Here is a 27,262-nt window from a genome sequence, read left to right on the forward strand (position 1 = left end):
GACTGCAGAACTCAGATCTGATCTGTTGCTTGTGGGGTAACTTGGCTCTGCCTCTCACTTGCTGCTCTTCTTACCCCATTAAATTTGGTTTTAATTATTCTTACTCTGAATTTTTCATGATTTTTTTTCCCATACTCACTATAAACCTTTAGATACAGGGATTTGAACTCAAAACACTGGAACATTATTTTCAAGCCTCTGGATTATTAGTACAGTAATATGGTCCCACTAACTCATCAATTCACTTTGAAATGCAGTTCCGATGCTGAATTTTAAGGGGCCTCACATCAGTGGAGGGGTTTCACAAGCAATTTGGTAAAGCATTGAGGCATTTCCATGTTTGGAACACCAAGGAGTGATCTTTCTCTGAAGTCTCTCCCCTACAGCAATAATGCACTATTCATACAGAAAATCCTGGAGAAGCTGAGTGGAACTCTGAAGGAATTTCACTCCACATCCCTCCCAGCCTGTCCACCTCAATTGCCATGTTTGGTGAAGCATTGAAAGTAACCCATGCCCAATGCAGTGATTTCATTTCATCGCATTGCATTCCATTTCAAAAGTGAGTTAGTCAAAAAGAAATGTTCCAGTTGAAACAGGCAGACAGATGTCAACCTAAGCGAAACATAGAAAATAGGTGCAGGAGTGGGCCATTCAGCCCTTTAATGTGATCATGGCTGATTATGCAATCTTAGTGTTCCACTCCCACTTTCTCCCGTACCCCTTGATCCCTTTAGCCACAAGGGCCACATTCAGCTTCCTCTTGAATATATATCTAATAAAGTAGCCTCAACAACTTCCTGTGGGAGAGAATTCCACAGGTTCACAACTCTCTGAGTGAAGAAACTTTTCCTCATCTCAATCCTGAATTGCTTACCCTTTATTCTTAGACTTCGACCCCTAGTTCTGGACTTCCCCATCATCAGGATCATTCCTCCTACATTTAGTCCTGTCCAGTCCCATCAGGATTTTAAAAACCAAAAGAACTGTGAATGCTGTAAATCAACAGCAACAAAAACAGAAGCTGCTGGAAAGACTCAGCATGGTCTGGCAGCTTCTGTGAAGAGAAGGAAGAGTCACCGGACCTGAAACATTAACTCTGATTCCTCTTCACAGATGCTGCCAGATCTGCTCAGCTTTTCCAGCAACTTCTGTTTTCATTTCCCATCACGACCTTATATTTTTCCATGAGACTCCCCCTTATTCTTCTAAATTTGAACTAGTACAAGCCCAGTACGATCCATTCTTTCATAATGCTGTAAACTATTTGCTTTGCAGGTGAAGAAACTGACGACAGCTCACCCTATGAGCCCAGCAAGAGGGGATATGACTATGCCAGACTGGCCTCAATAACAGCAGGTGAGTCTCCTCTTTGTTAAATAACAGTTTCTCCAGTGCCTGAGGACACAGCCTTGAGAATTTGGTCAGGCCTGTTTCAATAATCCTAATGTGGTAAATGCCAACAGGACTACGTTGTGACACCAGTTCCACAGTGCTCTATGCTCAAGCAGCTATCTCATTACTGAGTTTTTGAATCTGGATTTTCAGCCCTCAGGCGTACGTTTGAAGTTGGAACTGTTTTTTGGCAAGGAGAGGGCTTGCCATCCAGTTAAGGGTAGGGACTGGGCTCCCAAGGCTGGAGGGACAACGAGAGAATAACAGAGTCCCTCTCTTGCTAAGCAGTCTGACAATATCCTGTGCTACAACTCACAAGAGCTAAAAGCAGATATTGAAATGAACTTGTGGATATGTGATCAAGATACTATTTGAAACAATATTCAATAACGGCTAGAAATGAAATATATCATTTTCACATTTTCACAATTAGACTAACTTTGCACGAACATCACTATGCTTGAACCTTTCTCTCTCTCTGCAACTGAGCCCCTGAGATTTTGGAACACTCAGGCAATTCAACCAAAAGTGAATCTTTTTCTTCGCCCTCCTGTGAAGGAGTTTTCTTCTGCTGGCAGATTCCCACTCTCTCCAAGACTCATTTTCCCAATGACAGGCCTGTCTGCCAGTGCTTTGCCACTAAGGTGTCAGGACAGAGTTGGCAGGGATAGGACACAGTTTTCTTTTACACATCTTGATTTGCCTTCATGATTCTTGGAAACCCAAGTCTCTTCTTCTAAGGTAATAAGAAACAAAAACTTGTCTTAATGTATCTGGAGAAGAAGTGATTGAATGAAAGGCTGTTGAAATCTTCAGGAGAAGCATAGCGCCTGGGACACGGCCGGAGATGACTCTTGTCCAGCCTCTAGCAACTTTCTCTTGTCGCTCAGTTTCCAACTTCACCTTCTCCTACAGGCTGTCCTGTCCATCTGATAATTTCACTAGCTGGCTTTCCTTCCATGGTCTTCTGATCTGTACACTGCCAAAGACTGTGAGGAGCATGAAGACTTGCCCTCTGTGACACCATGATAGTCCTTCCCTTAAAAACGAAGTGGCTCTGAAGACTAGCTGAAGCCATTGTTGTCAACTTAGAGTTGAAAGAGTGACTTTTTTTTAATGAATCAAGATTGAGTGTCCCTGAGTTGCCTGCCTATTGTTTGAGTGCTAGAGGCCCAGAAATTCATTGGTACCATTGCCAAAATAGTGGGATCAGTTGAAGGTCTTTCTGCAGCGTTACAGTTTTTCTTGGCATTTTGGATATTGCAGTACCCACTCCACCTCCCCCCTCCCCACTCCAACCCTTTGCCAACCCTCCAGACAACCGGCCCAGCTCTCTTGTGTGCCTCCTGTACTCAATGCTCCTCAGACCATCCCTCCCAACCCTCGGTTCTGCCAATAGCACTCACAGATGCATGTTGAAAAATCTGGGCCTCTTACAAGTTGTATCCACCTGTGATCCCACCCTTGAATCCTTCAGCCATCTTGCTGATTAGCGAGCTTGTCTTCTAACTAACTGTATAAGCTCCAAATGCTCCTCCTCCCAAGATGAGCTAACCAAGGACACTGTACTATCCTTTGTGGTTAATGAGGGCTCTGGAAGGTAATCCCAGTCAATTAACTGCATTCTCAGTTTACCCCAGTGCAAACCCATCAAGAGATGGTGAATTCTGAAGCAGAAGACGCAAACCTGGTTGTTTTCAGATCTATCTATTGCTCAAGGGTAAGGAAGCTAACTTTAGACTAAAGATCCTCAGTATTGATTGCCATAGCTGATCAATTGTTTAGTCTGATGTTAGAATCATAGAATCCCGACAGTGTTGAAACGGGCCCTTCGGCCCAACAAGTCCACACCGGCTCTCTGAAGAGTAACCCACCCAGACCCATTCCCTACCCTATATTTAACCCTGACTAATGCACCTAACCTACACATTCCTGAACACTCTGAGCAATTTAGCGCAGCCAATTCACCTGGCCTATACATCTTTGGACTGTGGGAGGAAACTGAAACACCCAGAGGAAACGTAGGGAGATTGTGCAAGCTCCACACAGACAGTCACCCAAGGCTGGAATCGAACCTGGGTCCTTGGCATTGTGAGGCAGCAGTGCTAACCACTGAGCCACTCTGTTGCCTGAAAACTCTCTACTGCTTCTCTTGAGAATGGAGAGATACTTTCTCTTCCTTTATCTTGCCTTCAGGCACCCATTGCCAGATTTGAGCTTCTTGTTTCTTGATTCTTGATTCATTTTACCTTCTAGAGAAGCTAACAAGACAATGGAGATTAAGTGATCATTCATCTGAATGCCTTTTGGAGGAATCTTCCTATGCACGGGGTGGCTGCCATGTTGTATCATAAATGATGAAAGAGCGTTTATGAGCAGCTTCAAAGTCTCAGGCAGATATTGCATTACTTCAAGTCTTCCTCTTCCAACACAAAACATAATTATTCACTGGGGTCTTTGACATCTCCTCGAATGTACAGTTCCTATGCTATGAGCCATGATTGTTAGACACTGTCACTTCACTTACCACAAGGTCTATAGGAAGGTTCAATGTTTGTCCAATTGGTTTCACAGGATCAGACATTGGCATCACACGGGCCAACCGCTGCCTGGACGCAGCCAAAGCCTGCAACGTGGACGAGTCGTGTCAGAAGCTACGGACGGAGTACGTCTCCTCCTGCATCAAACGCTCCAGCAAGGCCGAGACCTGCAACCACCCCAAGTGCCACAAGGCCCTCCGCAAGTTCTTCGACCGCGTCCCTGTCGAGTTCACGCACGAGTTACTCTTTTGCCCCTGCGAGGACACAGCGTGCGCGGAGCGCAGAAGGCAAACCATCGTCCCCTCGTGTTCCTACTATGTGAAAGAGAAGCAGAACTGCTTGACACTACTGGAGTCGTGCAAAATGAATGTTGTTTGCAGGTAAAGAGACAGCAGAGTGCAGAGTTTGTGTACACACTGACTTTATGCAATAGCCCAAGCTGGGTACCAGTGACCTGGACAAGCTCGCTGTGTGAGGGGGAGCGAGTATGCACTAGTGCTCACAATCCAAATCCACCCCCCGCGCCACTTTCTTTTCTCCCAGGAACTGAGAATTAGAATTCAGTCCAGTCAGAAGGAGTTAAGATCTGTCGGCTGGGAAGGTTTCTAACATGAAGCAAAGTTAGCACAATGTCAGCATAGCTCCCAGGAGAAGCATAACATTGTCCCTAATTTGGCATTAAATTGACAACCTCATTGAAACAGACACAGAGTGCTGTGGGAAATACACAAATTTCATGCTCATGCAGGAAAGAACATTTTATAAAAGCTGGAGTTAAAGAATATTGAAGGGAAATAGTGAGTTTTAATCTGCATACAGTCTGTGCTAAACCTAAGCCTAAGTACTTGGCCCTGATTCTAGCAGCTCTCAGTTAGATGCATAAGCAGGTAGAATTAATCCACAAAATCGGAAGACTGTCAGTGTGAAATCCTCCAACCCCAGTCTTGAAGGTGTAAGGTTTCTGTGTCAACACAAGTTCACTTTATAGATAAATCTGAGCAAGATACTTCACACCCTCAAGCCTGTTAGCCATCTTTCTATTTGAGCAATGTATTGCAAGGGATGTTCCACTTGTAGCTCAACAGAACTAGCGATTGAAGCTGATGACACCTGTATTTATCTTGAAAATGAGTTGGATAGACATTTGATGAGAAGGTGATTTGAGGGGGTCCAGATTCTGGAATTGTAGGGTTGGATTTAACTCTGTCCCATCAATGACTTTGAAGGTGGTTAAGCTCATTAGATCCAGCAAGCTGACTGGTACCCCTCCCTCACACAACAATTTTACCCTGATATGGTGGAGTTGGGCATCTGCCCTTGGTGGAGAGAAGGTCAATTGAGTCCATAAGACGTGGGAGCATTTCATCAGTTGGCTGGACTTGAAACATTAACTCTGCTTATTTCTCAACATATACTGCCAGACCAGCTGAGTTTCTCCAGTAGTTTCTGCTTTTTCATTTCAGATTAGCGGAATCTGCAGTTCTTGGTTTTATTTTATCAGTAGAGGCTGGGTTATTGAATATATTCAAGGCCAGGTTAGAGGGATTTTTAATTGACAAGGGAGTCAGGAACCTAGGAGGGGTGGTGGTGGTGATAGACAGGTTGGTAGAGATGAAGCCATAACCAGATCAGCCATGAACTTAGCAAATGTCAGATCAGACTCAAGGGGCTGAGTGGCCTACTCCAGCTCCGAATTCTTGTGTTTTTATATATTGCCTCTTTAGCAATTGTATCATTTGCCATTTGATGTAGGTCATTTTCTCCTTATACATTGATTCATGAATTGCAGCAGCATTGGATAAATAACTGAACTGGACCCTGAATATTAGAAGGCACATAGCTCTTCTATCGGTTACTTCTCCCCAAGGCCTCTAACAGTGGGATTTTTTTCACTCCTTTACCCTACCTTCTACATTCCATAGACTTTTAAATCCCAGGCATGGCCTCATCCGACTTGAGTTCTTCAATTTGTTCCACCTTCATTTGAACTTCTTTTGAAGTTTGTCAGTATCTTGGTGCAGCCTTGCTTTTTATTTAATTTCTAAATCTGACTGGGTGATGAATAATAAGAAGAAAGGGGCAAATGATTCAAACAAAACTTGTGCCGAGTTAAGATGTCAATCACTAGTCCTGCAAACTCCCTCCATATGATAGAATTACCAAATTGTTATAATGCAGAAGAAGGCTATTTGGATCACTATGTCCATGTCTTTGTAAGTGGTCCTCAGCTAGTCTTGCTTCCTGTCTTTTCCCTGTATCCATATAAACTTTTAACTTCAGATTATTATCCATTCCCCCTTTTAAAGGAGTGCATTCCAATTTCATAACAATCACTGATTAGATTAGTTTAGATTATGGAAACAGGCCCTTCGGCACAACCAGTCCACGCCTACCCTCTGAAGAGTAACCCACCCAGACTCATGTTTCCCTCTGGCTGATGCACCTAACACTATGGGCAATTGAGCATGGCCAATTCACCTGACCTGCACATCGTGGGACCGTGGGAGGAAACTGGAGCACCCGGAGGAAACCCACGCAGACACGGGGAGAATGCGCAAACTCCACACAGACAGTCGACGGAGGCTGGAATCGAACCTGGGACCCTGGTGCTGTGAGGCAGCAGTGCTAACCACTGAGCCACTGCTTTCAAGAGAATTTTCTTTGAGTCATTGTTTCTTTCTCCAATCACTAGATTTGTGCCCTCTATTTCTCAACATTTCTATCAAAAGAAACATTTTCTTTCCATCTTCTCAGTCCATGCCTCTCATGATTTTGACTGCTTCTATCAAATCTCATACAGTCAGAGTGTCATAGGGTGGTACAGCACAGTAGCAGACCCTTTGGTCCAACTCGTCCATGCCGACCAGATTCCTAAATTAATCTTGTCCCACTTTCCAGTATTTGACTAATATCTGTCTAAATCTTTCCTATTGAAAAACCCATTCAGATGCCTTTTAAATGCTGTAATTGTACCAACCTCCAACACTTCCTCTGCTAGCTCATTCTACACAAGCACCACCCTCTGCGTAAAAAAGTTGCTCCTCAGGTCCCTTTTAGATCTTTCCCCTCTCATCTTAAACCTATCCCGTCTAGTTTTGGACTCTCCCACCCTGGAAAAAAGACCTTGTCTTTACCCGATCCATGTCCTTCATGATTTTATAAACCTCTATAAGGTCACCCCTCAGCCTCCGTGCTCCAGGGAAAAAAAACCCTAGCTTATTTAACCTCTCCCTTGAACTCAAACCCTCCAACCCTGGCAACATTCTTGTAATTCTTTTCTGAATCCTTTCAAGTTTCACCACAGCTATAGCAGGGAGACCAGAATTAAATGCAGCATCTACAAGTAGCCTCATCAATGTCCTGTATCGTCCCAATATAACCTCCCAACTCCTATACTCAATACGCTGACCAATGAAGGCAAACATGCCGAATGTTTTCTTCACCACCCTGTCTACCTGTGAGTCTCCTCCTAACGTTTCGGGAAATTAAACAGCCTGACCTCAGCAATATATCCATGTAATAACTGTTAGATTTCCCTACTGCTTAGTGATCAGAAGCAGGGATGTTGACTTATTTTTCCTTCCCTAACCCAAATTGCTGTGACCTACTTGCAACAGTCCTTGCTGTTTCCTCAGCTGTGAATCATTCATCTGTTCCTCAATTATATGAGGGTCACTGAAGCTTAAGCCACATGGCAAGTCCTCAGATGGAATGGGGATCAAAGCCCCCACACTGCTGGTGTTCGTCTGAACAACACAACTGAGCGTACTGGTCCCAATATGAATTGTTAATTTGATGGAATGTGCAGGTTATTAATATTCTCCATTTAACCCTATTGCCTCTGGCTGATTAGAATTGGTTGCATTCAGTAGGGAATGAGTAGTCTTCACATAGTACCTGTGATAAAAAATGACAGTCCTAGGCACTTTACAAAATATGACACCAGGCAATATAAGGAATATTGTGGAAAGTAACCAACAGCTTTTCCAAAGAGCTAGGTTTCAGCAAACGTCTTAAATGAGAAAGGAGAGGTAGATGATATAGTAGTGGAATTCCAGAGGTGAGAGCGAAGGCAACTGAAAACACTGTCATCGATGATGGAACATTTAAAATTGGGTATCAGGTCGTTCCTGTAGAAAATCACACTGTAGAAGATCGCCATAGAAAATCGCAATACCCGTTCAGCAGAAAGTTCGCGTTATCCAAATGCAGGTAGACAATCCTTTATCCAAAATCCCGAAATCCGCAAAGCTCCAAAGTCTGAAGGTTCTTTTGTGAAGTATTTTTCTCATTAACAAGGTTGTTTGGCATGTAAACAGTTAACCCGAGTTGACACCCACTCGAGGCGTGTCATTCAGATGCAACGTGGGGGGGAAGCGTGGCCCAGCGCCAGCAGGGCTCGATTTTGTTTTAAGGACCGATTTACTGAGTGCGTCATGCTCCTCTGGTAAGAGTTTTAAAATTTCACCTTCAAACTGTCACTTATTCTGAAATTCGAAAAATTCTGAATTCTGAAAATCAGCTGGTCCCCAGCATTTCAGATAAATGATTGTACATATGTAGCATCCACAGTTCAACAATCACGTTCAGCCAATTCGTATTGACAGAATATGCATTATATCAGAATGACCTGTATGCAACAGGCTAGAATTAAAGGAGTGTAGATATTAACAATGGTTGCCAAACCAGAAGGGTGACAAAGGTAGGAAAGGTTGTGGCCATGGACCAATTTTCAAACAATGATGGGAATATTGAATTTGAGGCATTTCTTAACTGGGAGCTAGTGTAGGTCAGTAAGCTATTTGCATTTCAGATTGCATATTCTCATCTGCACACTGATAGACAGTGATTCCCCTACCTGACAAGAATATACTCACCTCTGCCTAAATATCTGTTTCCAACCCCACCCCTAACCACCCCATCTCCAGCACTTTCTCCTCATCTCTGTCCTAGTGGAGTGGCTGCTTACTTTAAACAGTGCTCCCAACCAGGACTGATGCACTAGAGGAAACATCCTTTCCACATCTGCCTGGTCAAGATCATTCAGGATGTTACACACTTCAATCAGGTCAACCTTCACTCTTCTCAACTCCAATGGGAACAAGCCCAGCCTGTCCAACCTTTACTCATAAGATAATCCACTTATTCTAGGTATCAACTAACAAACCTTCTCTGAAATGTTTTCAGTTTTCATCCTTCATTAATCAAGACCAAAACATTAGCAGACCATATTTTAGATGTGGTCTCTCAACATGCCCCCGTGTAACCAAAGTATAACATCCTTACCTCTATGTTCAATGCCTCTCTTAATAAAGTGTAGCATCCCACTTTTCTTTGTGACTATGTACTATTCATGCTTTATTTTTACTCATCAACAAGAATACTTAGATTGCCCTGCATTTCACATATGTCCACATTTTACTACCTCTGCTGTGTTTTGTCTATTTACTCAACTTGCCTCCAACTTGAAACCAGCCTCCTTACAACCAGCCTCCTTACAACCAGCCTCCTTACAGCAAAATTCCACCTACTCTTGTACTGTCAGCAAACCTGGAAATATTTCATCTGATTCCCTTATCTAAAACTTTGATCTATATTGCAAATAACTGGGTCTCAAGCGTTTATCTCTATTGTACCTGACTAATCACTGCTCTCTGATTCTTGTCTACTAACCAATCCTCAATCCATGCCAGTATATCCCATGTGCTTCAATTTTGCATTCTAGCCTCTTGTGCAGGACTTTATCAAAAGCTTTGTGAAAATCCAAGTATAACATTCATTGGTTCTTCCTCATCTTCTCTACTAGTTTTGCCCTCAGAAAACTCCCAACAGGTTTTTCAAACATGATTCCCTTTCATAAATCCATGTTGACTTGTTGACATTTTCTCAAGTGTCCCATTATAACGTCCTTAGACTATAGAATTTTACTGATATCAGATACTGTGTCTGTAATTCCCTAACCTCTGCCCCTTCCACTTTTCTTTTAAATAATGGAATTATATTTGACACCTTACCATTTGTTGGAAATGTTCTGGAATTTAGAGAAGTTTGGAAGATGACAACCAATGCATCCATTATCACCATGGTCACCTCTTTTTATATCCTGGGGATTTATCAACTTACTGTCCCATTAATTTCTTGAGCACCATCTCCATTAATCTTTTTCTTTTTACATAACATAAGAAGCATTTACATCTTACATTCACATGTTCATTCTCAATCTCTCAAAACCGAAATGATGTCTGTCAGAGAACATGGAATGATTGAAGAACAGAAAGCCATCTCTGTCAAATTTGTGCAAGTTCTCCGCAACAGCAAACTACCTAATCCATTCCTCTTACGCTTTACCTATATGATTATTTGATCTTCAGGTGCTTATCCAATTCCCAGTTGAAAGACATAATTGAATCTTTTTCCACCACACTGTCACATATTACATTTTAGATCCTAGCCATTGGATAAAACAGATATTCCACACGTTGCCATTGATCCTTTTGCCAGTACCTTAAATCTCCATTGTCTGGTTAAGTCTGTTGCATGGTGTGCAGTTTTGGTCTCCTGTTCTGTGGAAGGATGCTCGTGCTCTTGAGGGAGTGCAGTGAAGGTTTACCAGGCTGATTCTAGGAATGGCTGGGCTGGTGTATGAGGAGAGATTGACTAGCTTAGGCTTGTTTTTGCTGGAGTTCAGACGAATGAGGGGGCTCTCAAAGAGACTTGTAAAATTCTAGCGGGACTAGACAGGGTAGATGCAGGGAGGATTTTCCCAGTGGCAGGTGTATCCAGAACCAGGGGTCACAGTCTGAGGATTCAGGGTAGACCATTTAGGATGGAGATGAGGAGACATGCCTTTACCAAAAAAGCACTGGCCCTGTGGAATTCATTATCACAGGAAGTAGTTGATGCCAAAGCATTGAATGTATTCAAGAGGTAGCTAGATATAATACTTGGGGCGAATGGAATCAAAGGCTATGGGGAGAAAGAAGGATTAGGCAATTGAGTTAGCCATAGTCATGATGAATGGTGGTGCAGACTCAAAGGACTGAATGGCGTCCTCCTGCTCCTACCTTCTATGTTTCAATGTTTGTGTGTCTCTTCTGCTAAGGGGAGCAGTTTATGTTGGTCCTGCACTGTCTGTAATCCCATCATGGTTTATAATGTACCTTCTCTCAAGTAGAATCACTTCTCTTCTCTGAGTTGAATCACTATAGTATCTCCAAGCTATGCAGGTTGCTGAATTCCTGTACGCCCAACCCCGAAACTCATTCTTTTTGCTGCACCTGCTCCCAGGTTTTCACACCATTTCCAACGTATAGTCAGAATGTGAACCTATGAAGTACAGACTGGACTCTTGGGCCAGCTCTGTGTTTGACAAGATTATGGCTGAACTGATTAAAGCCTCTACTTTCTTCTACATTCCTATATTCTTTGTGAGTCATGAATCTATCTAATGCAGCCTTTAATATCCCTAACCTCTGGTACTCTCTTGGGAAATAAACTCCACTGCCGACCACCTTAAAGAAAAAACATTTCCATTTCTGTCTTCAATGGAATATTCGTTATTTTAACTCCATATCCCCTAATGCTAGTCTCCCAATCAAATGGAACATCCCTCAGCATCCAGTTGGAGAACGGGACACTTTACTCTGTTAGACCCTGAGATGTAGGAACAGAAGTAGGCCATTCAGCCCATTGAGTCTGCTGCACCAGTCACTGAGTTGATGGCTGATCTGATAATATTCAGCTCCACTCTCCTACCCTTTCTCTGTAATTCTTGATTCTCTCACTGATTAAAATCTGTCTATCTCACTTAATTTACTTAGTAGACCTAACCTTGACAGCTTTCTGTGGTAATGAATTCCCTAAATTCACCACTATGTAAGCGACAAAATGCCTCCTCATCACTATCGTAAACAGGTGATTGCTTATTCTGGGTTCATGCCTTCTGCTCTTAGACTCTCCCACAGAGGAAACAAACTCTCCCTTTCTAACTAGGCAAGCCCCCCCCCACTAAAATCTCCTTTCATTCTCTTTAACTACAATGAGTACATGCCCAGTCTAATCAGGGACAGCATAAAAGCAAAAGAAAAAGCATATGATGTGGTGAAGATTAGTGGGACACCTTTTACAACCAGCAGAGGATAACTAAAATATAATAAGGGAGGGAGAAGGTGAAATATAAAGGCAAGCTAGGTAGTAATATGAAAGAAGATTGCAAGAGGTTTTTTTTAGATATAATGTAAGAGAGAGGCAAGAGTGGACACTGAACTGCTTGAAAATGAGACTGGAGAAGTAATAATGGGGAACAAAAAAATAGCAGAAGAACTGAATAGGTACTTTATATTAGTTTTCATAGTGGAAGGCACCGGCAGCATAGCAGAACTTCAAGAGAGCCGGGGGAAGAGGCAAGTTTAGTGGCCATCTATAAACAGAAAGTGCTGGGGAAGCTGGAAGGTCTGAAGGTGAACAGACCAGGTGGACTATATCCAAGGATTCTGAAGGAGGTAGTTGAAGAGACTGGGGAGGCATTGGTGGTGATCTTTCAGGAATCATGGAGTCAGGGAGGGTTCCAGAGAACTAGAAAATGGCTATTGTAACATCACTGTTTAAGAAAGGTGGAGGTAGAAGACAGAAAAGAATAGGCCAGTTAGCCTGACCTCGGTCATTGGTAAGATTTTAGATTCCATTATTAAGGATCAGTTTGCGAGTACTTAGGAGTGCTCTGTCCAATAGGGCTGAGTCAGGGGGAGGTCAATCCTGACAAATCTGTTAAATTTCTTTGAGGAGGTAACAAGTATGTTAGCCTTTCCCTATAGCTCAAACCCTTCAATTTGGCAACACCATTATAAATCTTTTCTGAACCTTTCAAGTGTAACAGGTAAAAGGGAGTGAGTTTAAAAGAGATGTAAAAGGCAAGTTTTTTTTTACTCTCAGGGTTGCAACATTTAAAAGGCATCTGGATGGGTATATAAATAGGAAGGGTTTAGAGGGATAAGGGCCAAGGGCCAAACTGGATTAGATTAGTTTAGGATATCTGGTCTGCATGGATAAGTTGGACCAAAGGGTCTGTTTCCATGCTGTACATCTCTACGACTCTATGACTCTAAGTGCCTGGAATGCAATGCCAGAGGAGGTGGTAAAAGCAGATACAATAGCAACATTTAAGAGGCATCTTCCCAACCATGCCCTGAGTCCATCTGCCTTACCTGTTAGACCTGTTGCATTGAAATAATTTAACTGTCCTATCTCATTCTCTGCTTTGTTCCTGCCTGTCCTGACTGTTTGACTTGCTCCTTTTCTCAGCCTCGTGATAGATTGGTTAGCAAGGTTTGATCTCAGGGAATAAAGGGAGAACTCGCCATTTGTATACAGAACTGACTCGAAGGTAGAAGAAAAAAGATGGTGTTGGAGGGTTGCTTATCAGACTGCAGGTCTGGGACCAGCAATGTGCCACAAGGATCAGTGTTGGGTGCAATGCTTTTCATCACTTATATAAATGGTTTAAATGTGAATGTAGGAGGTAAGGTTAGTAAGTTTGCAGATAACATCAAAATTGAGGTGTAGTGGACAGTGAAGAAAGTTACCTTAGATTACAACGGGATCTTGATCAAATGGGCCAATGGGCCAAGGAGTGACAGATAAGTCTGAGGTGCTGCAGTTTGGAAAGGCAAATCAGGGCAGGACATATATACTTACTGGTAAGGTCCTGGGGAGTGTTGCTGAACAAAGAGACTATGGAGTGCAGATTCATAGTTCCTTGAAAGTGGAGTTACAGGTAGATAAGATAGTGAAGAAGACATTTGGTATGCTTTCCGTTATTGGTCAGAGCATTGAGTATAGGAGTTGGGAGGTCATGTTGCGGCTTTATAGGACATTGGTTAGGCCACTTTTGAAATATTGTGCGTAATTCTGTTCTCCCTCCTGTAGGAAGGATGTTGTCAAACTTGAAAGAGCTCAGAAAAGATCTACAAGAATATTGCCAGGGTTGGAGGGTTTGAGCAGTATGGAGAGGCTGAATAAGTTGAGTCTGTTTTCCCAGAGGGTGACCTTATAGAAGTTTATAAAATCGTGAGGGGCATAGATAGGGTGAATAGCCAAGGTATTTTCCCCTGGGGTGGCAGAGTCCAGAACTAGAGGGCATAGGTTTAGGATGAAAGGGGAAAGATTTAAAAGGAACCTAAGGGGCAACTTATCACACAGCGGGTAATGTGTGTATGGAATGAGCTGCCAGAGGGAGTGGTAGAGACTGGGACAATTACAATATTTAAAAGGCATCTGGGTGGGTATATGAATAGGAATAATTTAAAGGGATGGGTAGAGAGCAGACGGTTACAGATCCTTTGAAAATAGGCAACAGGTTTAGGTAGAGGATCTGGATTGGTGCAGGCTTGGAGGGTGGAAGGGCCTGTTCCTGTGCTGTAATTCTTTGTTCTTAGTTCTTAAGTGCTGGCAAATGGGACTAGATTAATTTAGGATTTCTGGTTGGCATGGACGAATTGAACCGAAGGGTTTGTTTTTGTGCTATATGTCTCTATGTCTCTATGACTTTATGGTGCCTGCACACCTTTAGCAAGACATCCTCATTCAAATAATCCACTATCTTTGAAATAAGGCTGAAACCGCTAAACTTGTACACTAGCTTTTTGTGATTCATGCACAAGAACCCCCAAATCCCTCTGTGCTGCAGCTTTCTATGGTCTTTTTCCACTTAAATAATATTCAGCTCTTCTATTCTTCCTACCAAAGTGTATTACCTCACATGTTCCTACATTATTTTCCACTTGTCAAGTTTTAGCTCACTTACTAAACTTGTCTCTATCTTTACAAAGACTCCTTGTGTCCTATTCACCACTTGCCTCCCTAGCTATTTTGTGTCATTAGCAAATATAGCATAGTACATTTAGATACCTCGCCCAAGTCATTAATACATATTGTAAATGATTGTGGGCCCAGCACTAATCCCTGTGGCACTCCATGATTTAACTCCCCATTTTCTATTAGTTGGATAATCCTTTATCCATGCTAATGGATTGTTTATTGGTTTTAAAAAACAACAAAAGATAACAAGAAGAAAGGGAACAATTAAACTTTGGGACTCTTAAGTAGCCTAATGTGTGGTACCTTACGAAATGCCTTTTTGAAATCCAAATTTTTACATGAACTGGTTTCCCTTTCTCTATTCTTCTCAAAGACTTGTTGCCTCCTCAAATATCTGTAATAAATTTATCAGTCTGGATTTCCCTTTCATGAAGCCATATTCACTCTGCTTGATTATATTAGACATATCTAAATGCTCTGTTGGTGCATCCTTTATAAGAGACAGTTTCCTATTAACAGAGATTAAGCTCACGGGCCCCCACAGTCATAGTCATAGAGACTAGTCATGGTCATATAGCACTGAAACAGATCTTTTGGTCCAACCCGTCATGCCGACCAGATATCCCAAATTAACCTGTTACCTTTTGAAAAGTGTGGTACTGGAAAAGCACAGCCGGTCAGGCAGCTTCTGAGGAGCAGTACAGTCAATGTTTCGGGCATTAACCCTACACATCAGGCATTCCCGATGAAGGGTTTATGCCTGAAACGTCGACTCTCCTGCTCCCCAGATGCTGCAGGACCTGCTGTGCTATTCCAGTGCCACACTTTTCAACTCTGACTCTCCAGCATCTGCAGTCCTCATTTTCTCCTAATCTGTCTTGTCTCCTTACCTTTTTTAAATAACGGTGGTACATTGGGAGTTCACCAGTTGTCCAGCACTTTACCAGAATCTAAGGATTCTTGAATGATTACTCCCAAACCATTCACTAGCTACATCCTTTCATATCCTCTGATGAATCCCATCAGGTCCAGGAGACTTATTGATCTTTTAGCCCTTTTAGTTTCCCCAGCACTTTCAACTATTGATGGTTATTATATTTATCTTCCTCTCCTCTTTTTGTCCCTTGAATATTTGGTAATTTATTTATATTACAAAACATTTATTCAACTCCTCTGACATTTCCTGGTTCCCCATTATTATTTTCTCAATCTTATTCTCTAAGGGTCTTCTGTTCAATTTTAATAGATTTAAAGAAGCTGTTGCTATTCGTCTTGGTATTACTTACAAGTTTACCCCCAAAGTTTAATTGTTCCCTTTTTTTTGGTTATCTTTTGTTCATTTGTAAAGCCAATAAAACAATCTCTGGTCATGAGTTCCTCGAACATATTTTGTTGCTAACCTCCTTTCCCAGTTCATTCTGGCCAGCTCTGCCTTCATTCCTTTGTAATAAACCTTAGAATAGTTATTTTTGACCAAGTTCCTCCCTCTCAAAGCGAATGCTATCATAACACAGTCACTGTTTCTGAGGGGATCTTTTACTCTGGTCTCATCTTTAAATTCTGCTTCATTACACACCACTAATCCAAAATAGCCCGATCTCTGGTTGAATTTACAACATACTATTCTCGGAAACTATCCCAAATACACTCCATGAATTCCTCCTCTTGCCTACCTCTGCCAACCTGACTGTTCCAATCCACATGAAGATTAACGTCACCCGTGAGTAATGTACTGCCTTTGTTATATGCCCTCTTTGTCCCAGAGAAACATAGAGTACTTAGAAGCAGGCCATTCAGCCCATTGAATCCACACTGACCCTCCCACTCTATCCTGAAACCCTGGATTTCCCATGGCTAATGCACCTAGCCTGCACATCCCTGGATACTATGGACAATTTACCATGATCAATCCTGCAGATCTTTAGTCTATGGGAGGAAACTGGGGCACCCGGAGGAAACCCACACAGAATGTGCAAACACCACACAGACAGTCGTCCAAGGTTGGATTTATTCACTGATTAATCCCATGATTTAATCATTGACCTACCATATAGCTACTGTTAGGGGCCCTATATGTTACTTCTACCAGTGTCTTCTTTCCCTTGTAGACCTAAGTAGATTTTACCTCTTCTAATTCAATATCATTTCTTGCTATTGAGCTTACTTATCTCTCAAAGTTAGATCCGGCATCTCTGATGGCTTCAGCAATTGAATAGGTGGTGCTTCTTTAAAAGAGTTTTTTTAGAAGGGAGATCGCTCCTTGTTCATAATTAGTTCAGTAGTTTCAGTGCGTTCTGCCTCACTTTCCTTCAAAGAATAGCATTTGGTTTTTTGTATGTGCCATTTCCCATTGTCCTCTCTGGGCCGAAATCCCCCTCTGGGGTGTTTCCCTCAGAGCCTGCCTCTTTGTAGTCCTGCACCCTAAGTTGGGTGTACCATCAGTTTTATCCAGTTTCAACTTGCAAATGTTTTTTGCCAAACTGGTGAGTGATCTTTCCAGCAGTGGGCATTGATTAGTCCACAGCTTAGGGCTAGACTCAGCGCTCATCTTTTAGCTGAGGAAATCAGCTTTTAAAGTACCATAGTTATCAATTGGATGGGCTGTCATTTTGTTGAGACGGGGAGCACTGTTTTGCATTTCATTGTGTCACCCAGGGCTAGGTGCATTCTAAGTCTCCCTATTCTGATTTGAGACAGTGATAGCACAGTTCTAGAGGCCTTGAAACAATCCATTGTAACATACATTGTCAGCTGAAGCCTCCAATCGAAAAGGCATTTTTTAAAAAAATCTTTTATTTTCCAATGTACAGAATTCTTAAAGCAGAAACAACATGTTAACATGTTTTTATTAAAAATATGCAAAATCAGACAGCACAATTGTAACACATCGAACTTTAAAATAATAACAAAGAATCAACTGAGACTTCATTTGATTGAAGATTTCAGGATGATAAGAGAAACTGCAAGAGTACAAATATTGCAAAACCAGTTTCGCTGTTTGGAGGATCTCAGATCAATGGACATAACCTAACTTTAAAAGGGACCTAAGGGACAACTTTTTCACGCAGAGAGTGGTACGTGTATGGAATGAGCTGCCAGAACAAATGGTGGAGGCTGGTATAATTACAACATTTAAAAAGCATCTAAATGGGTAAATGAATAGGAAGGGTTGACGGGGATATGTGTCAAGTGCTGGCAAATGGGACTAGATTAATTTAGGATATCTGGTCTGTATAGATGAGTTGGACTAAGGGCTCAGATTCCGTGCTGAGAATGAATCTAAGTACTGTTAGGAAACACTTCTACATACAAAAGATGGCAGAGTATTGTTCAAATGCCAAGTCAGTTGTTAACTTTAAATCTAAGATTGATATATTTTTGTTAATGAAAGATACTAAGTGGTATGACGTAAGTGTCTATATTGATTACATTGGAAGGGCAGAACAATTCAAGGGGGTTAAAGAACTAATTTCTATTTCTATAATCCTGACTTGACTGACAGGATTGGATAATTTGCAATACACCCCACTTTAGACCCTGCTGATGTTGGTCAGCAGTATCAGGTGGAGATGACATGGTAGTGTAGTGCCACTGGGATAGTAATCCAGAGCCCTTGGCGAATGCTGTGGGAACAAAGGACCATGTCAGCTGATGGAATTTAAATTCAGTTAATAAATCTGGAATATAAAGAAGCTCTCAGTAATAGTCACTATGAAACTATCATCAATTGTTGGAAAAACTCATCTCCGGTGCATTAATGTCCTTTTGAGGAAGGAAATCTGTGATCCTTACCTGGTCTGGCCTCCATATGACACCACAAGAAGGCTCCCCGAGATAAGGAGGAATTTCTTTTGAAGGACCATAAAACATAGGAGCAGAAGTAAGCCATTCAACCCATTGAGTCTGCTTTGCCATTCAAAGAATCATAGAGTCATACAACCTGGAAACCAACCCTTTGGTCCCAAACGAATCTAGTCCCACCTGGCTGTTCCAGCCCATGTCACACCAAACCTATCCTATTCATGTATCCATCCAAATATCTTTTAAATGTTGTGTTTGTACCTGTATCCACTACTTTCTCAGGAAGTTCATTCCAAACACAAACCATCCTCGATGTAAACAATTTGGCCCAGATGTCTTTTTTGAATCTCTCTCTTCTCACCTTAAAAATGTGCTCCAGTCTTGAAATTCCCCATCTTGGGGAAAAGACAACTACCATCAAATCTATCTATACCCCTCATGATATTATAAACTTCTATAAGGTCACCTCTCAACTTCCTATGCCCAGTCTATCCAGCCTTCCATACACAGCAACATCCAGGTAAATCCTTCTGAACCCTCTCCAGCTTGATAACATCCTTCCTATAAAGGGCAACCAAAACTGGACACAATATTCCAGAAGAGGCCTCACTAATATCATGTACAACCTCAACATGACTTCCTAACGCCTATACTCAAAGGACTGGGCGATGATGGAAAGTGTGCCAAATGTCTTTTTAACCATCCTGTCTATATGTGACACAAACTTTAAAGAATTATGTACCTGCATTCCCTAGGTCCCTCTGTTTTACAACCCTACCCAAGGCCCTACCATTAATTGTATAAGCCCTACCCTTGTTTGATGTGCCAAAATGCAAGACCTTGTATTTATCTAGATTGAACTCCATCTGCCATTTTTCAGCTCATTGACTCATTTGATCAAGATCCTTTTGTAATCTTAGAAAATCTTCTTCACTGTTTACAATGCCACCAATTTTGATGTCATCCACAAACTTACTAACCATGCCTTCTATATTCTCATCCAAATCATTTATGTAAATGACAAACAAAAGAGGACCCCAAACCTATCCCAGTGGAACACTACTGTTTATAGGCCTCCAGTCCAAAAAGCAAGCCTCCAACATTACTCTCTGTCTCCTGCCATCATGTATTGTGTATCCAATTGACATGCTTGCCCTGAATTCCATGTGACCTAACTTTACTAATTATTCTACCATGTGGAACTTTGTCAAAGGCTTTACTAAAATCCAACTAAACAATGTTTTACTGATCTGTCATCATCAACCTTTTTGGTAACATCCTCAAAAAAAACTCAGTCAAGTTTGTGAGACACTATTTTTCCCACACAAAACCATGTTGACTATCCCTAATCAATTTTTGCCTCAATAAATTCAGTAAGATCATCTCTCAGATGGTAGCGAATCTGTGGATTTCTTTGCTGCAGAGTGACGTTGAGTTGTTAAATATATTCAGGGTTGAGATAGAGAGATTTTTAATTAGTCAGGGAGTCAAAGGCTATGGGGAAAAGGCAGGAAAGTGGAGTTGAGAATTATCAGATCAGTCATGATCTCATTGAATGGCATTGCAGACTTGATTGGCTAAATATCCTACTTATGTTGAAAAGTGTGGAGCTGGAAAAGCACAGCAGGTCAGGCAGCATCCGAGGAGCAGGAGAATGAATGTTTCGGGCATAAGCCCTTCATCACTCCTGTCCTGGCCTGCTGTACTTTTCCAGTGCCATCCTTTTCAACTGACTCTCTAGCATTTTTGCAGTCCTCACTTTCTCCTTTGTCCTATTTCTTCATCTATGTCTCATGATCCTATATGGTTGACTCTATAATTACAATGGCTTAGCAAGCTGTTCTGTGTAATTTGAGATGCTAACCTTGCCAATAATGGCCACATTCCATGAAAGGATAAAGAAGATGGTGTAAACATGGCAGCATTAGATGTTTGCTAAAAAATACCCCTCAGCCTTGAAGGAGAGAGAGAGAAAGAGAGAGAGAGAGAGAGAGAGAGAGACGAGGAATGAATAAGCAACTAATATTTCCTTATCTTTCTTGTGGATGTTAAATTACTGCTGCAGTATTGAAACTATTTAAACCAATTCTTATCTTGCGCCTGACAGTCTAGGGGGACTGACAGAAAAGTATATCTCCAGATGTTTCTCATAGAGTTCCAATGTAATGGATCTTTTCATTGAAATTTGAAGGTATTTTTTCTTTGAACAGTTGTTGTGGTCCATAGGTAGTTAGATTTTTCTCAAGGACTGTTTTCCATTTGATTTTATAAACCCCTGTGATCTGACCTAAATATGATTTATTATTGGTCTCCAATGTGGCAGAGCAGACGTATTGTACTGTAGCCATGCGCCTTCCAGATCGTGAGTCCCAAGTGAGGAGAGCTTTGAGAGGTCAGAAAGTTCCTCTGTGGAATAAAAGCAGACATACATCACCGTGAAGAGGCATTGCTCTTGAAGGCTGCATTCATAACAGCTCCTATATCACCATTCCGTCGAGCTGCTGAAAACAAATTACAAGGAAAAACACTCAGCTGGTCCAGTAGGGAGGAAAAAAAACCTTATTAACCTCTTCTCTGGATTGAAAGATAAGTTTACTCTTCTTTTAAGGTTAGAGCTGACTGACATTATAAGAGTGAGGCGAAAGGTACTCATTTATTTATGTGCAAATCACACAGCCGCCTCAAGTGGAAGCAGATGTGAAGTTAGAATATAGAGCACAGAACATCAAACATAGAACAATACGGCACAGGAACGGGCTTTTTGGCTCATGATGCTGTGTTGAACATGATGCCAAATTGAACTAATCCCTTCTGCCTGCCTTTGTTCCACATCCCTCTGTTCAATGCATATTCATGTGCTTATCTAAAAGTTCCTTAAATGCCCCTTTTGTATCTGCCTCCATCACCACCAGGGCATTCCAGACACCTACCACTCTCTGTAAAAAACTTGCCCCTCACATCTCATTTGAGCGGTCCCCCTCTCAGCTTAAAAGCAATTAAATGTGAAAGTTTGGGAGGTGGTGTTCGATGAGTGTACGTCCACTATTAACTTTTCAAAAGTGGAATGTCACTATCTGTCTCGCCCTTCAAATGCAACAAACAGCGTGATGTTCTCATGATGGCATTTTACGTGAACTAAATTCAGCACAGAAAGTGAGGGCTTATCCGTTTCAACTGGGAGAAAGTGAGGACTGCAGATCAGAGTCAAAAACTGCGGTGCTGGAAAAGCACAGCCAGTCAGACATCATCCGAGGAGCAGGAGAGTTGACATTTCGAGCATAAACTCTTCATCAGGAATGCAGAGCTTATGCTCGAAACCTCGATTCTCCTACTCCTCGGATGCTGCCTAACCGGCTTTGCTTTTCCAGCAACACACTTTTTGATTCTTATCCATTTCAGTCCAAGAACTGATAGATGTGCAGTGATGCACTTTGGAAGAAGTAACAAGACAAGAGTACTCAATGAATAGCAGGACACTAGGACATTCAGAGGAAGGGAGGGGTCTTGGGAGGCTTATCCACAGATTCCTGAAGACGGCAGAGCAGGTTGACCGTATATCAATAAGGTTTGCCCTTATCAGTTATGACACAGATTATAAGAGCCAAGGAGGTTATGTTGAAGCTGTACAGAACTTTGGTTAGGCCACAGCTGGAGTAATGTGTACAGTCTGGTCTCCACACTATAGGAAGAACGTGGTTGCACTGGAGGGGTGTGTAGAGATTCACCAGGACTTGCCTTGCATGGAGCATTTCAGCTATGTAGAGGGGCTGGATATACTTGGTTCATTTTATTTGGAGCAGACAGGGTTGAGGGGAGAACCTGATAGAGGAGTTTAAGATGATGAGGAACATGGACAAAGTGAATAGAAAGCAGCTGTTCCCTTTAGATGAAGGGTCAACAACAAGAGGAATAAGTTTAGAAGAGGTTTGAGGAAATGAGAGTAGTGGGGGGTCTGGAATGTACTACCTGGGAAGATAGTCGAGGGGGAAAAGCTCACAACCTTTATAAAGTGCGTGTTGAAGACTTGGTATGTCATAACATTCCATGCTCTGGGCCGAGAGCAGGAGAGTGTTAGAAGAAGTGAACTTTAGAGGCATGGACTCAATGGGCTGAAGGGCCTCCTCTGTACTGTATGATTCTATGATTCGACGACATCATGATTCTCTGAGCATTTTTCATTGTCTTCATAGAATAATGCTGCACAGGAGATGGCCATTCAGCTTATTGTACCGTGCTAGTTCTTTGCTGGAACTATCACATTAGTTGCACTTCCCTGCTCTCTTTCCGCATGACCCAGTCAGTTCTTTCCCTTCAAGATTTTATCCAGTCCTCTTTTTGAAGGGTATTTTTCCACCAGCTTTCACTATCCTTCCAGTACATTCCAAGTCACACGAACTCACATCTCCTTAAATCACATCTCGTTCCTTGTGCCAATCACCCTAAATTTCTCTGGTCTAGTTATCAATCCTCCTGCCACTGGAAACAGTTTTATTTTATTTATCCAGTCAAAACACTGAATTATTTTTGAATGCTATCTTGAACACTTCAATCACTTTGATCAAGTACAAAAACACAAAAACACAAAGGTTAGGAGGAGGAGGAGCTCATTCGGCGCTCTTGAAAAATCTGATTGTGGACTTAACTCCACTTTTCTGTCCACCCCAAGTAACCTTTGACTCCTTTGTAACTTAAAAAATATGGTTAACATTGAATATCCTCAATGACTGAAACTCCACTGTTGAGGAAGAGAATCCCACAGTTGAATGATCCTCTGGGAGAAAACATCTTTTCTTAATCTAGTCTTAACTGGTACGTCTCAAAGTCCTAAACTTAGTCTGCTACTCGTAGACCCACTCCCAACGAGACCATAAGACCATATGATATAGGAGCAGAATTGGGCCATTTGGCCCGTTGAAAATGCATTGTCATTTGATCATGGCTGATATGTTTCTCAATAAAAACCGAAAGAACTGCAGATGCTGTAAATCAGGAACAAAAACAGAGGTTGCTGGAAAAGCTCAGCAGGTCTGGCAGCATCTGAAATGGCTAATATGTTTCTCAACCCCATTCTCTTTCCTTCTCCCCATAACTTTTGATCTTCTCATCAATTAAGAACTTAGCTGTCTCTGTATCAAAGGCACTCAATGACGTGGCCACCACAACCTTCTGCAGCAATGAGTTCCACAGATTCACCACCCTCTGGCTAAAGAAATTTCTCCTCATCTCAGTTCTAAAGGATTGTCACTTCACTCTGAGGCTGTGCCCTCAGGTCCTCGTTGCTCATGTTATGTCCACCCTCAGTATTCTGTAAGTTTCAATGAGATAGCCCCTTATCCTTCAAAACTCCTTCAGTACAGACCTAGAGTTCTCAAACATTCCTTAAATGAAAAGCCATTCATTCCTGGGATCATTTGTGTTAACCTTTTCTGGAGGAGAACATCCTCTCCCTATCCACTCTGTTAAGTCCCCTCAGAACCTGATATACTTCCTTAAGACACTTCTTATTCTTCAAATTCGTATGGATATGGGCCCAACCTGCTCAACCTTCTCTCTTGTACAACCCCTTCATCAGAGAAATCAAATGAATGATATCCATTTTAAAAGTATGAAAGGTCATGATTATCATCAAGTAACCTCTCTGGGACTGAACAATGTTTGTTTTCATATGTACCATGATCTACCCCACCACCTCTCAAATCCTCCACTGTTTCTAAGTTATCACGCTGCTTATCCGATACCAATGTTGAATGAGCAGAAATCTTTCCTCCAATTAAATATGGGGAAGACAGAAGCCATTGTTCTTGATGCTTCCTTCAAACTCTATGCTCTAGTTCCCAACTGCATCTCTCACTGTGGCAACTGCCTGAGTCCAGATCACACTATTTGCAGACAACTGTATGCCATATTTGACCCCAAGATGAGTTTATGACCACATGCTTGAATCAGAGCTAAGAACATTTATTTTTGTCTCTAGACCATTGCATATTTTCACTCCTGCCTCCGTCCTTCTGTTAGGAAACCTCCATACATTAATTCTCAACTTTCTGATCTCTCACATTCTACCCTCCATAAATTTGATATCTCTCTTGTCTTTATTCAAGGTAAGTCCCCTTAATTTGTTGTTCCCGAGTTTACTGGCCTGCAACAGCTCCCAGTTAAGCAACACTCTGATTTGAAAATTCTCATCCTCTAGACCTTCAATTCTTTGACGTATTTTCAAACTTCGAATTCTGGCCTCTACAGCATCCCTGTCATATCTTCAGCTTCCTAGACCCTCAAATCCGAAATTCTCTCCTTAACCCTCTGTGCTCTCTACCTTGTTTTCCTCCTTTTAAAATAATCCTTAAAACCTATTTCCTTGACAAAGCATAGAACATAGAACATTAGAGATCAGTACAGGCCCTTTGGCCCTCAATGTTGCACCAACCTGTGGAACCAATCTAAAGCCCATCTATCCTGTACTCTTCCATTTTCATCCATATATTTATCCAACGACTATTAAATGCCCTTAAAGTTGGCAGGTCTACTACTGTTGCAGGCCTAATACACCCCTAATACTCTCTGGCCAATTCAGTATGTGACATTATATCACCTTAATTGGCTTGTTGTCTTTTTTAAATGTAATGCTCCTGTGAAGGCTTGAGATGTTATATATATTTATATAGCAGCTATAAGTTATTGCAATATGATGTCACTTTCCTTCAGCATTAATTGTTGTTGAAGTTTTAAAATATTTTCTTCCTGTCTTTTTTTCTCATTTCCTTGTTATAATAGTTCAGTCCATGAATTCATGCTGAAATGATAACTTTAATCTGGCAATCATCAATCCTGTGATCTTTGGGTGGTACCTTCCCTCACAGCACCAGGGTCATGGGTTTGATTCCAGCCTTGAGTGACTGTCCGTGTGGAGCCTGCACATTATCCCCATGTCTGTGTGGGTTTCCTCCAAGAGCTCCGGTTTCCTCCCACAGTTCAAAGGTGTACAGGTCAAGTGGGTTACCCATGGAAAATGCAGGCTTACATGGGTAGGGTAATGGGGGTGGGTCTGGGTCAGATGCTTTTTGGAGGGTCAGTATGGATTCAATGGCTGAATGGCCTGCTTCTACACTGTAGGGATTCTATGAATCTGATTGATTCAGGATTGCTTATCTTGCAGGAGGTGGTATGCTGTTTGCAACACTCACTCACAGTGACTTCCTGTACAAATGTCCATGAAAATTAAATGGGAAAGTCCATGTCTAAACCAGTGGGCTGTGTTTACATGTTGGCTAGAATCAGTTCTGACCCTTTTATTTTGTATTCTTTTTCTTTGTTTCAGTTTTCATACTTCTCAAACATCAGGCATGCAACATCAGTATTTCCATATTCCCAGCTGCATAACTAATGATGAGCATTAAATAAAAAAACAAAAGAACTGCAGAAGCTGAAAATCAGAAATAAGAACAGAAATTCCTGGAAAAAGTCAGCAAGTCAGGCAGCATCTGTGGAGAGAAATCAGAGTTAATATCTAGTGACCCTTCTTCAGAACAGTCATGGAGTCATAAGAGTCATACGGCAGACCCTTCAGTCCAACCAGCCCAAGCTGTAGATCATCCGAAACTAAACTAGTCCCACCTGTCTGCTCCTAGACTATCCCTCAAAGTTTTCCTCTTCATATATAGAACATAGAACATAGAACAATACAGCGCAGTACAGGCCCTTTGGCCCTCGATGGTGCGCCGATCCAAGCCCACCTAACCTACACTAGCCCACTATCCTCCATATGCCTACCCAATGCCTGTTTAAATGCCCATAAAGAGGGAGAGTCCACCACTGCTACTGGCAGGGCATTCCATGAACTCACGACTCGCTGAGTAAAGAATCTACCCCTAACATCTGTCCAAACCTACCACCCCTTAATTTAAAGCTATGCCCCCTCGTAATAGCTGACTCCATACCTGGAAAAAGGTTCTCATGGTCAACCCTATCTAAACCCCTAATCATCTTGTACACCTCTATCAAGTCACCCCTAAACCTTCTTTCCTCCAATGAAAACAGCCCCAAGTGCCTCAGACTTTCCTCATATGATCTTCAGACCATACCAGGCAACATCCTGGTAAACCTCTTCTGCACCCGTTCCAGTGCCTCCACATCCTTCCTATAGTATGGCAACCAAAACTGCACACAATACTCCAGATGCAGCCGCACCAGAGTCCTATACAACTGCAACATGACCTCAGGACTCCAGAACTCAATTCCTCTATCAATAAAAGCCAGTATGCCATACGCTTTCTTCACCGCCCTATTACCTGGGTGGCAACTTTCAGAGATCTGTGTACATGGACACCAAGATCTCTCTGCTCATTCACACTACCAAGTATCCGACCATTAGCCCAGTCCCCATCTTTTTGCTACTCATACCAAAGTGAATCACCTCACACTTACCCACATTGAACTCCATTTGCCACCTTTCTGCCCAGCTCTGCAGCTTATCTATATCCCGCTGTAACCTGCCACATCCTTCCTCATTGTCAACAACTCCACCGACTTTCGTATCATCTGCAAACTTGCTCACCCAACCTTTTAGCCCCTCCTCCAGGTCATTTATAAAAATGACAAACAGCAATGGTCCCAAAACAGATCCTTGCGGAACACCGCTAGTAACTGCACTCCATAAACTACTACTACTGGCTGGAAGGTCTTCTTCCAGCCAGCCAATTCCTAATCCAAAC

At 42.0% G+C, this 27,262-nt stretch overlaps 1 protein-coding gene across 4 annotated transcripts in view; it reads left to right on the forward strand.

The window, feature by feature from the left end:
* The window catches only part of gfra4a (GDNF family receptor alpha 4a), a 167,333-nt gene that overhangs the window by 101,393 nt on the left and 38,678 nt on the right, over positions 1-27,262 (forward strand). For all 4 annotated transcript variants that reach the window (XM_072577178.1, XM_072577168.1, XM_072577189.1 and 1 more), the window contains 2 exons: positions 1,279-1,359; positions 3,970-4,315. In XM_072577178.1, the coding sequence (XP_072433279.1) occupies positions 1,279-1,359; positions 3,970-4,315 (427 nt within the window). The remainder of the gene's footprint in view (positions 1-1,278; positions 1,360-3,969; positions 4,316-27,262) is intronic.

The sequence above is a fragment of the Chiloscyllium punctatum genome, chromosome 1 (assembly GCF_047496795.1).
Source record: "Chiloscyllium punctatum isolate Juve2018m chromosome 1, sChiPun1.3, whole genome shotgun sequence".
Taxonomy (NCBI): domain Eukaryota; kingdom Metazoa; phylum Chordata; class Chondrichthyes; order Orectolobiformes; family Hemiscylliidae; genus Chiloscyllium; species Chiloscyllium punctatum.